Here is an 11557-nt window from a genome sequence, read left to right as displayed (position 1 = left end):
ACGGAAAAGTTTTCCGTTAAAAGCATTTTCAGAAAAGAGCATCTAGATTGGCAGGACGCTTTTCCACAAAAGCACTTTTTGCTTTTGGCCAATCTAGACGCGCTTTTCCGCAAAAAAGCCCTGATCTTCATTTTTGCGATTGGGGCTTTTTTGTGGAAAACAGTACTGTGCTGTCTACACTGGCCCTTTTGTGCAAAAGTCTTTTGGAAAAAGACTTTTGCCCGTACAGGAGCAGCATAGTATTTCCACAAAAGCACTGATGATCTTACATGAGATCGTCAGTGCTTTTCCGGAAATTCAAGCAGCCAGTGTAGACAGCTGGCAAGTTTTTCTGCAAAAGCAGATGATTTTGCGGAAAAACTTGCCAGTCTAGACTCAGCCTATATGTTTTTCCTTCTCTGCTGGGCCTAGAAAAGGAGGAAGGGCATCAAGCTGCCTATAAGTATGGAGGTGACTAATTCTTAAGGGGGTCAGTAAAACCACAGTGGCTTGCGGACTGGACTTGGGAAAACAGAAATTCAGCTCAAAGAGTCCTCTAGCTTAGCATTTCCTGGATGATTCCAGCTATCTGTGTGTTCCACAGGCAGCGTCAGGCTGTGGCATGGGCTAGCATTCTCTATTGCACAGCTATGGGAAAGCCAATGGTAGGTGGGCTAGACCACACTTACAGAGGGTATGTCTAAACAGCAGTGTTATTTCAGAATAACTGATGTTATTCCAAAATACATATTCTGTGTCTACACTACAAGCAGTTATTTTGACATAATGTTAAAATAATGTTGCGTTGGAGGACTTCTAACTGACTCCTGTAACCCACATGAAGTTGACAAGAAGTGAGGGAAGTTTGACAAGAAGTGAGGGAATTTGGAGGAAGAGTGTTCTTCCTTCAACTTCCTGCTGTGTAGGCAGCGCCAAAAGCCGAAATAAGTTATTTCAACGTAAGCTACACAATTGACATAACTCAAGTTGAGTAGCTTATTTTGGCTTTAGCCCTGATGGGTAGACCTCAGTCAGAAAGCTTCAGAGCACACGTGTGCTCCCATAACGCTCCTCTCTGCCATTTGATATGTAAAATCTTCAGTCGATGCAAACGCTATCATTACAAAACTAAAGCTAGGTTTGACACCTCCTTCTTAGCTGCTGACCATGCTTGGTTTCATTTCAAATTACTGGGCTCTGTGACCGCTTTTGCTTAGAATGTCTGGGGCAATGCATTGAGATTTTTTATTTTCCATTGCTTTTATGGAAGGACATGAATTAGCCAGGACAGCACCAAATGTTTTTTTTTAATCATCCTGTTGTCCACTAATTCACAACCTAATGAGCCTCATAACAAGTAAAATACTATTACCTCTCCTCCAGCTCGCTCCCAAGTTGGCCTCATTGCTTTACTCCTGCACAAATAGTATTATTTTCCAGAAAAGGGTCTGAAGAGAGTCACAGTTTAAAAAAAGAGGGCAATGGGGAGATGAAAGAGAAATATTTCATTTATGTTTAACCTTTTTTATTAGCTGTAGCATCATACCTCCTGGACACAGTGTCCAGCCCAAATAAGGACCAGGGATGGGGGTTGTCTCCTCAGGACTCTTTTCTCTTCAAGCCTCAGGCTATGTCTAGACTATGGGTTTTTTTCGAAAAAAGGTATGCAAATTGTGCTCCACAATTTGCGTACCTTTTTCCGATAGTTTTGTTGGGAGAGGCTTTTCTGAAATTTGGCCCGTCTACTCTGGCCAAAATTCAGAAAAACCTCCTCTTTTGGAAGAGCCCTTCTTCCTCGTAGAATGAGGAAGACTGGACTTCCGAAAGAGCACGTCTGCTCTTCTGCAAAAAAAGCGGAAGAGCAGACGCATTCCCTGGACAAAACGGAGTTTAGACATAGCCCCAGAATGGCTCAGCTGCCTTCATGTGACAGCCATTTCATTCCAATGGCTGAAGAAGTCCTCTGACCTTTTACCTGGCTCAACTCTGCATTGCCCCCAGGCAATGGAAGGCGATTCCACAGAGCTGGAACAACCTCTGCATTTCCTCTTCAAATCTAGCCTGGCACATAGCAGAGCTATACTAGTTTAGGTGTCAGAGCAACGTCTGTGACTCCAGAGATGGGCAGGATTTTGCCTGTAAGAGTACTTAGGGATTTCCAGTTAAGCACTCTCTCCAGTGTTCCCACACTGAACATATTCTTCAAAGTAATGCCATCAAGCAAGGAACACAAGATAAAGGGCTTGCATCATTATGTTTGACAGAGCATACATGCTACTTATGCAGAAACTAAAACGATCATAACTAACCTCATGGAAAATTGCAAACACGCAAAGGTTGTGTGAAAAGATACATACATCAAATGCACAAAGTAATTTTAACACACTTTTGTGACATAAATTCCATTTCAGAGGACTCAGCAGACATATTCTGGGAGGAACACTTATTTGTTGACAAGAATGATGATGATTAAAGTATTACACACTAGCAAAACTTCTGCAAAAAATGTTAAATCCAAACCCTGAGGTAAAAACATTAAAAATAGGCATTTTTTATGAAACCATTTGCACAAACGAAACTAATAGGTTTTATCTAAACCATCTGTTGGTGGAAAGGCATTAAAATGTGAAGTCACGTATGGAAGCCCTCAGAGACGTCTATTGACTGCTATACATTAAGAACAGAAACTTCTGTTTCTTTCCTCTCATTTATCTGTGGTTCTACTCACCAGAGTGCATGATCAGGCCAATTAGCTTTGCATTGGCAACTAAAATTATCTCCATTTGAAGAGCTGTCTTTGCATGAAGGTTTGTGCTCCCAGAAAAGAAGCCAAATTAATTTCTGGAAACTGCTGAGCATACTGGGTTTAGGCAGTGGCTCGGGGTTGGGGAGGGGGATGAGATGTTTAGGAGGGTTTTTCCCTTAAATAAACCTCCACAGGAAACTATTACACAGAATGACATTCACTTTTGCTTTTTCTGTTCTTGTAAAACCAAGCTGCGAAACCCAGAGTTAAAATAGTATGAGTTACTGTAGTACATGAGACAATTTGTGTTTGACAGGAATTAACCAATGACTAGAGCATCACTTCCTATCCTAATCGTGGGACAAATTATGAGTCTATACTTAAGGCCAGATAGTTTCCCCATGACCTGCCTGGATCTTCTCCCAACCAAGGTGTGGATCATACAACCATTCTCTCTGAAGATCTCCCTCCCTCCCACATGTGGCAAATCAGCTGCCTCCATGGTACAAACTCCCCTTACTCCAGAAAGAGCTATGCCAGACTGATATTTGCACAAGAAATTTGCATCTTACTTGCAGGTGGCAGCTCTCTGTGTTGCCAACTCCCATACTTTAATTTTGAATTTATTGAGGGTTGATGTGTAAGTCCAAGCACCTGGGCACAAGTGATTTTCTGAGAATCCCCATTTCCTCTTTTTTCAAAATGAAGCTTTGAGCCCTCAGAGTTGCAGAGAAAAACTTGAAACTGTCACTTGATTGCACCTTAAAGATTAACAAAATAAAACAGGAGGCAAAGATAGAGACTCACCAAGATTATGCGAGAGATCTAACTCTGGAGTTCTGAACCTTTGGAGCTGGCAATCTATACTAATTTCCTTCTTTTTTCTTAATAAAGTTTTTTAAAATGAACGGAGAAGTGTGACCTAAATGATTTAAGTAGGGGACTTTAGAACTCCTGAATTCTGACCTGGTCTACCACTAACTTGCTATGTAAACTTTTTGCCTTAAACACCGTATGCTCTCAGTTTATCCTTCTGTAACACAGGTATACTACTACATACTTACCTCCTCAGGGTGCTGTGACACTTAGCTTCTGAATGATTAATGGCTTACAGATCTCTGGAGCAAAGGAACTATTGAAATATCAAATATTACGTGCTAATTATACTGTTGAATACCCTTTATTTTTGAATGTATAGGAATCAGAAAACACACTTGCTCCATTGAGAAGTGGAGCATACTCACCTGTATTCCGTTGATATATAGTACTGCATTCACATAAAAGTGTAACAAAAAGGTCAGCAGTTTGCATCTTTGCAAAGTCCGTAATACCCAGCTGCTTTGCAGATTTGGCATGTGGCTAATATGATGAAAATGAGCATATCTTGGCTGTTACCATTCTTCTCCTTCCCTCGCTCCCCCGGAAAAATAAAAAGAACATGGATCACTTTAGCTCTGCTAACACCAGGCACTTCTGAAAATGCTTACTCTTGCTACCAAAGCATGTAAAAACCAACTGTTAACAAAAGTTTATTTTTAAAAACTGGGGCCATTTATTGTGTGGCTCTTGGGGAAACCTATTTGTAATACCATCTAAAACCTATAATAATGGAAGATCTCATAGCTTTAGAGATTGTAATACCATATAGAAACATCACAATAATTTTATCTGACCTGCTGCAGCATTCTGGTCAGAATTTCACCCAGTAATTCTATCATCGAGCCTCATAACTTGTGGCTGAACTAGAGCATATCTACACACAGTCTTCATTTAGATTCTGTGATAAGCTCTTCCAATAACTTATTTCCCTCCTAGTTAAAAATTGCTTTTCAGGTCCAGTTTGAAATGTTCTGATTTCTACTGCATCTGATGAGGATCCTTCAGCTTTGCTTGCTGTGGGCATGCCCTAGTTATTCTCCATAGCTATCCTAACTAGTCATCTGGCTGGCTGGCTTGCTGGAAAATGCTGGCGTTCAAAGGGTTACTAGATTACTTTGCATACAAAATTCACATCTGTTCTGGCAACTTATTTCAGCTTGATGCAACTTGAAAAGGTCGAGATTAATCCCAGCAAATCAGAGTTCTATTGGAAAGGCCAAATCAACTTTAATTGTAACACATTGGTATTGATATTGGCATTTAGTTGCAGTGGAATAGTATTCTTTCCATTGGCATTATTTGTTTCATTCTGAGCTATCAGTTATGGTCTATAACAAAAGCTAAACTGCCTTTTCAGTGACATTAAAAAAACAGTCTATATTTTTCTTTTTACAGGTTTTTATTGACCCAAGATATACAATGTGTATGTTTTATGACTTTTGGTTATCTGCAGACTGGGAAAGAATTGTAGATGAAACCCTTGGCTATTTTATGAAGATTAATGGTATCTACTATACTTTTTTCATATTACCCTATTTGTTGTCTTTATCTGCGATGGCCCATAGTGCCTGCGCAAAAGCCTGAGGAAGCATTAATTTTGGAATTGTGTCTTTCAGAAACCTTTGATCACAGTTTCCGACAGTTTTAAAAACTCTTTGCATGTAGCAGTTGCAAACTGTGGTTTATCTGTGTTCAGGAGGCGACTAACAGCATTACCCACTCCCTACATGTGGGCCATGTTCTTCTAGCACCTTTCTAACCACCTACTGGCTTCCGGTATCTCTTATCAGCTCAGCCATCAGCCATAAACTGACATTTTAGCTTTCAGAACCCAAAAAAAGTGACAGGCAGGGAGAAAGAGAGAGAAAAAGAGAGACTCATTTGGCAATAGTTTGCTCTTCTTGCTATTTGGCCTGGAGAAAGCTACTCAAAGTGGTATAAGATTGTTTAGTAACAGCTGGCAAGCACCCGGGTGTGAGCCTGATTTCCAGATATGACAGGCACTTACAGGAATGGTGCCAGATACAGCTGTTTAAAAGCCTTAATAAACAGCAAGTCAATACTAATCTTTGCCAAATTAATCTTTTCCTTGACAGCCCATCAGAGCAATTATGCTTGGGCTCATTGTAAACATACAACTGTCGGTGTGCAAGACTCTGATCTGCAGTATACTGTAGATTTGTGCACATAGTCTTTTTTCAGAACTGAAAGCTTTAAAAAAAAAATTTCTAGCTACCTATGTTTCTCTGCATCGTATCAGTGGGAATGAAATTTCCGTTGTAAAATGACTTTCCAAACAAACCCTTAATAGAATGTGAAATGTTGACAGTTGTAGGATCCATGTGGCTGTACAGTTACTAGTAGGTTTCTTTAATTAGGTAGTTACTGAGACAGATTCTGAAATGTTCCAAGTCTCACTTGTCCCTTGGTCTATGGAATAAGAACTATGTTTGAGTTGTGATTTATTGTTCTGCTGGATTATAGAAAACCAAACAAGATTTTGGAAAGGAGGGCAAATTCTGTAATATGGGAGTGTAGCTACAAAGCCAGGGCTCAATCCTTCGAGCTGCCGAGAGCCCTCCATGCCCTCTAACTGAAGGACATGTGCTTTATGTTTTCTTCTATCGCCAGAAAAGTCAAATAGACTAAATGAATCAAATACTTACTGTGATGACGCTGCATGTGTATTCCATGTATTACAAAGGAGGCCAAGGATTAGGTCCACTGATGTGTACCATACAGCTACTTCTTGCAGTCACTTTTCACTCTGTCAGCTGCCTAACTGGCATTGGCTCCCCTCCTCCCACCCCTGTTCCTTCAGAGCATGTCAAGGGCACTCACTGGGTCAGGAGGGGTATGGAAGGGCTGAGGATTAAGTTGAGAGAGCCAGTCAGTTAGAGGTCCCATGCTGGACAGGGGCTGGTTGATGTTCATTGTCCCCACACCAGCTCTGCTGCAATTCCATAGGTCAGATAAGCCTGGTGCTATTTTACCTTCCCAGTGAAGGCCCCCTCCATTGGACTCAGAGAATGGGACGTGGGGGTTGCTCGGAGGCATGAATACTCAAGACCCACTGTAGATGACCTTGGCCCCTGTGCCACACCAGCAGGCTTTGCTAAAAATGAGTGTTTCCCTCACTTCCCAGGGAATTTACTGTGAAAAGTGGCTATCAGGCCCAATATCTGTTAAACCCCCATTGCTTTCAATGAGTGCAGGACTGGGGACCTGCTGGGTAGTTGTGGGGATGTATCAGTGATGAATTTAAAGAGTTTACCTTCTGGCAAATCTTCCATGTCTATGGGGCAACCCCACAGGATTCTGGCAATAACAGTGGTTATTGCCTTTTATAAATTGTTGGAATGAAAATGGTTGTTAATTGGCTGTAATGGAAGACTTGATCTCCTATGATGTTTGTCATTTTGACGTCAAGTTAGATGCCTTAGTCAAGTTTGCGTTATTTATCTTAGTTTCATAGTGTTAATTGATAGGTTGTTTTTATTTCTGTATTCTTTACCTAGCACTTGGCTCTATATATGTGCCTTATCTGAGCATTCCTGAGCTGGAGTAAGGGTTGTAACACCATAGACTTCCATGGAGTATCACCTGTTACAAGGGCTGACTTTCATTGTTTGCCTCCATACTCAAAGTGTCTGCTATTGACCTTTCATATCTGCCAATTGTAGCTTCAAACCTCTATTTTTTCTCTGCAGCTATGGCCATATGATGAACACAAGGTAGTTACTTTGATCCAGTCTGGTCACTTCAAGTGCAGTGATTTCACTATAATGAATTGAAATGCATCTACACAGCTTTCTATGTTGGTTTAAGGTATGTTTATCCTTATTCACGGCCCCTATGCAGTTCTGTCCTCCTTTAAATTAACTGCTCAGTATTATGAGCACATTTTCCATGGTGCAATGTTTTACCACTTAGCTCTATGATTTGTGATTTTTCTTGTGGTACACTGGGATGGATGTCTCCCAGAAACTATAGCCATTCTTGTGCTGAGAGTTCATATAAAAAATTCCCTCCTAGCATCTATTAATTTATGATTCATCTCCTAGTATCCACTAATATATATTCAGTCCCAGTAGTTCTTGTCCAGATAGGATGAATATGAAGCTCTCCAAAGAGGGCAATCTAGGCCAGAATTTCTAAAGATATCCTAGGCTTGTGGGGCATGGCTTAGGGGGCATGGCCGTTAACTGGCAGTGAGTTCACATACCTATCTTGATACTGAAAAAAGGCACTCCTGTCTGCCTGCCAGCATTTGAAAGGAGAGATGACATCCACTCAAGATGACCCTGAAGCAGTGGAGGGCACCCAAGACAGGCTGAGCTACATGTGAAGCAATGCAACATGAGAGGGTAGTTGGAGTCAGACATGGAATAGTCAGGAGTGTGTCCACATGAACCTTAACACAAACACACTCACGACACAATGGATTCACTCCTGTTCTTAGGAAGATTACTTACTTCAACATAAGAAGACAAACACATTCGTTTAAAAACAGGCTGCTTGTGGACTCAGGCATTTCAAGGTGAATCCCATGTAGACAAGATAAACACTGCCACTCTTTCTAAAGGCCAGGCCCCTACCAGTTTCAGGCTCAGAACTCCCACTGCAATCAGTGTGAACTGCAGGTTGATTAACCTCTCTTAACTGGGACTATCTGGTCTGGCAACATCTCTGGTCTGGCAGGACCATGGATGTCCCAGGACCAGAGTCCCAGTGGAGGGCTGGTGGCTGGGAGCTCTGCAGCGGGGCTAGAGACCATTGGCGGGGCTGCACTGTGGCAGTGAAACCAGGAGCCCAGCAGTAGGGCTGTTGCCCAGTGCCAACACTATGAGAGTGGGGTACAGAAGGCAGCGGGACTGGAGCCAAGCAGCGAAACTGCCCTGCGAGACTGGGAGACAGTGGGGGCCACCTGGAAGCACAACCAAGAACCCGGTAGCCCTGCTAAAGCCAAGTGACTCAGCTGCCTGGAAGAACTGCAAGGCAGCGCAGCTGCCCCACGGGGCCAGAAGCCTGACCCCAGGGCTGCTTGATGGTGGGGCCAGAAATCTGGGAGTGGGGCTGCTCAGCAGCATAGCAAAAAGACCAGCAGCCCCACAGCCGTGCAGCAAAAATGCCTGGTGAGCCCGGGAAGCAGCGGGGCTGCCCAGTGAGGCTAAAGCCCAAGCACGGTTTGCTGCCCAGCGGCGCAACTGGACCCCAGCAGGGGGCTGCCGTGCAGGGATGGAGCCTGGCAGTGTGGCTGTGTATGCCGGCAGCAGGGCTGCCACAGTGGGGAAAGGAACCTGCATATGGAGGGCCCGGTGGCAGGGGGAAGCTGGCTGGGAGACTGGCAGCGAGGCCATGGCTGGGGGGTGGGTAGTGACTGGGGTGGGCCCAGAAATGAACTTCCCTGATCCGGCAAAATCCCTCATCCGGGATGGATCAGGTCCAAGAGTGCTGGACCACGGAGGTCCAACCTGAACTAATGTGCTTAAAGTCAAGCATGGACTTAACTACTTTGTGGGCCAGAGTGCTCAGCATGTTGTAGGCTCAAGCTCTTAAAGACTAAGACCAAGTAGCAGTGATTTCATACAGAATAAGTATTTTATTCATGGTGCATTTTTTATTTACATTAATTTTTGCTTGTATTTTGAATTCTGCTTGGATACTGTAATTAACAACTTTTACACCTTGTCTGCACAGCTGCTCTAAAAAGATTAAGGTAACACAGATCTTTTTCATAAAAGAAAAAAATCTGCCTGTCAAAGTTATAGCTGATTTTTCCCATCCCCAGTAATTATCTTCTCATTTTAGAACTGATGAAAGTGGAAAATGTAGTTTATTATAATATAATAAATAGAAGACATTGGGTAATTAGCAGTGCTGGTATATTTCTAAAGTACTAAACAGACAAACAATAAACTGTGAACTTAATCACGAGTTCTTATACAGTTCCAAGACAGGAAAATTAGAGCGCTCAGCTACAGTCATTTGAGTAATCACATCTGATCTGCATTATTTATTAGTTATTACATGCTCAAGTGATTCAGGTTGTACATTGCCTAAAATCATTCCAAAGCAAGCATACTGTACCATATGTTTTTTTAAAAAAGTTTGACTGGAGTACACAATATATAGTGAATCAGAATTGCTATTTTTATTTCACACAGGAAAGACAAATCAGTGGTATTCTTCATCATCAACTGGACAGGCATCCCAGTTGACATCCTTCAGTAATATGTTTTCCTAGCTATCCCTGATTTAAAACCTTGAGAATGCTCTATTTTGGCTTTCTTGCTCCTTATCCTACTGCCTTGTTACTCACTTCGCATTTTACCAAGTATTTGTGATACCCTCCTCAGCTCAGAGTAAAGTCACTCATCTCTTATTACAAGACCTTTTGCATTCGTTATAAAATGGCTGAAGCATGTTTGCTCCCTTTTCCAGTTTATTTATTTTTATTTCATTTTACTGATTACCCAAAACTGATTGAGCTCCAAGAAGCATCATTTAAAAGACGGTACCATTTGTTTTATTTAGCCTTAGGAGTTCATTTTGGGCAACTCCCAGTTACAATGCATTAAAAAGGGAACTGTTTAAAATATTTTTTTCCATTTTCCACCAACAAAAGAAATGCAGAAATAAGTGTTGGGTACTTTTATCTTCTGCCAGAAAAAGCAGGTTTGGCTTGATTCATGTAATTGAAAAACTAAATAAAGTATTCACATCAGTTGTGAATAATTTTTGCCAGCAAAAGTTAACACAAAGAAACCTCTTTAAAATGCTAACAAATTTACTTACAAACACCTATATTTATTATTTCATAAATAGGCGCAACAGGTTCCATTAAAAAAAAAGATTAAATACAGACACAGTATGAAGAAACAATAATACATAGCCATGTGTAAAGGTTATAATTTAGCTGTCTCCAATCTGTTTCTGCATCTAATAAAATATCAAGTAAGCATTTGGCAGTTTTACACATAAAAGGATTTAAATGATGTTTACTAACCATAACACATAAAGTGATTTCTTTAAAAAAAGCATTTTTAGGCAGTATAAAATAAATGTGTTTGCTCTTTCCCAAGACTAGTTTTTTTTACCCTTTTATCTATTTAATGAGACAAAGCCAATATTTTTAATTAACATCATTTGGGAATACTATTTTTTTTCCAAATACTTTGAAAATATAGAACTATTAGTCAGTTGTTTAAAAATGAAGTAAAAATATGAATGTTTGCCAATTTAACCCCTATTGTGAGCCAGTTTCAATTACAATTAGCTACAAAAAACATTCACATTTTATACTCTAGGAGAGTGTAACATAGATGCTATTTACAAACTTGCTATGACTGCTACATCAAGCCATTTAAAAAGTCTTTAGTAGTTTCATATAAACACCCATTATGAAAACCAATGGAAAATCCAGGACTTTTATCTACAGTTGCTAAGGCAGTTACTAGCGCAGCACTTCACAGCAAAAACCAACATAAAATCTGAGTAGTCCAATTTTCCTTCAGGAAAGAAGAAAAGCAATGTCCGTTAAAGGAGCTCTGAGAAAAAAAAAATAAAAAAGAAAGAAAAAAGCAAGACTATTTTTTTTCCAGAGTGGGTGACCCACAAGCTCAAATAGTCCTAAGTGCTTAGCAACTTGTATTTTCTAATAAAATGCAGAACTGCCTTGACTGCATAAAGCAATCTGTGATGAAAAGACTTCCCTGCAATCCTCAGCAGAAAGGAGAGGTTTTCCAGATTTTCAGGTAAGGTACAGTGCTTTGTCCCTCTGCATGCCCCTGTTAAAAAAGAAACAGAGCAAACACTATTTTTAAACCTTTCACGTTTTAATTAGTCCTGTCATCTCACAAGAAAGAAATCTGTCATATTTTGGGCACCGCTAGTTTAAGCCATCCCACTAAAGTACTGGTTGTACTGCCATAACAAAAACAATACAAATGC

General features: G+C 40.9%; 1 protein-coding gene across 4 annotated transcripts in view; it reads right to left on the bottom strand.

The window, feature by feature from the left end:
- Positions 1 to 9421: 9421 nt before the first annotated feature.
- TOX (thymocyte selection associated high mobility group box) overlaps positions 9422 to 11557 on the bottom strand; it is a 295231-nt gene continuing 293095 nt past the window's right edge. For all 4 annotated transcript variants that reach the window (XM_006113630.4, XM_075920651.1, XM_075920650.1 and 1 more), the window contains one exon: positions 9422 to 11394. In XM_006113630.4, the coding sequence (XP_006113692.2) occupies positions 11358 to 11394 (37 nt within the window). In that variant the 3' untranslated portion in view covers positions 9422 to 11357. The remainder of the gene's footprint in view (positions 11395 to 11557) is intronic.

Source organism: Pelodiscus sinensis, chromosome 2 (genome assembly GCF_049634645.1).
Source record: "Pelodiscus sinensis isolate JC-2024 chromosome 2, ASM4963464v1, whole genome shotgun sequence".
NCBI classification, from domain to species: Eukaryota; Metazoa; Chordata; order Testudines; family Trionychidae; genus Pelodiscus; species Pelodiscus sinensis.
This window is presented reverse-complemented; position numbering and strand designations above follow the sequence as displayed.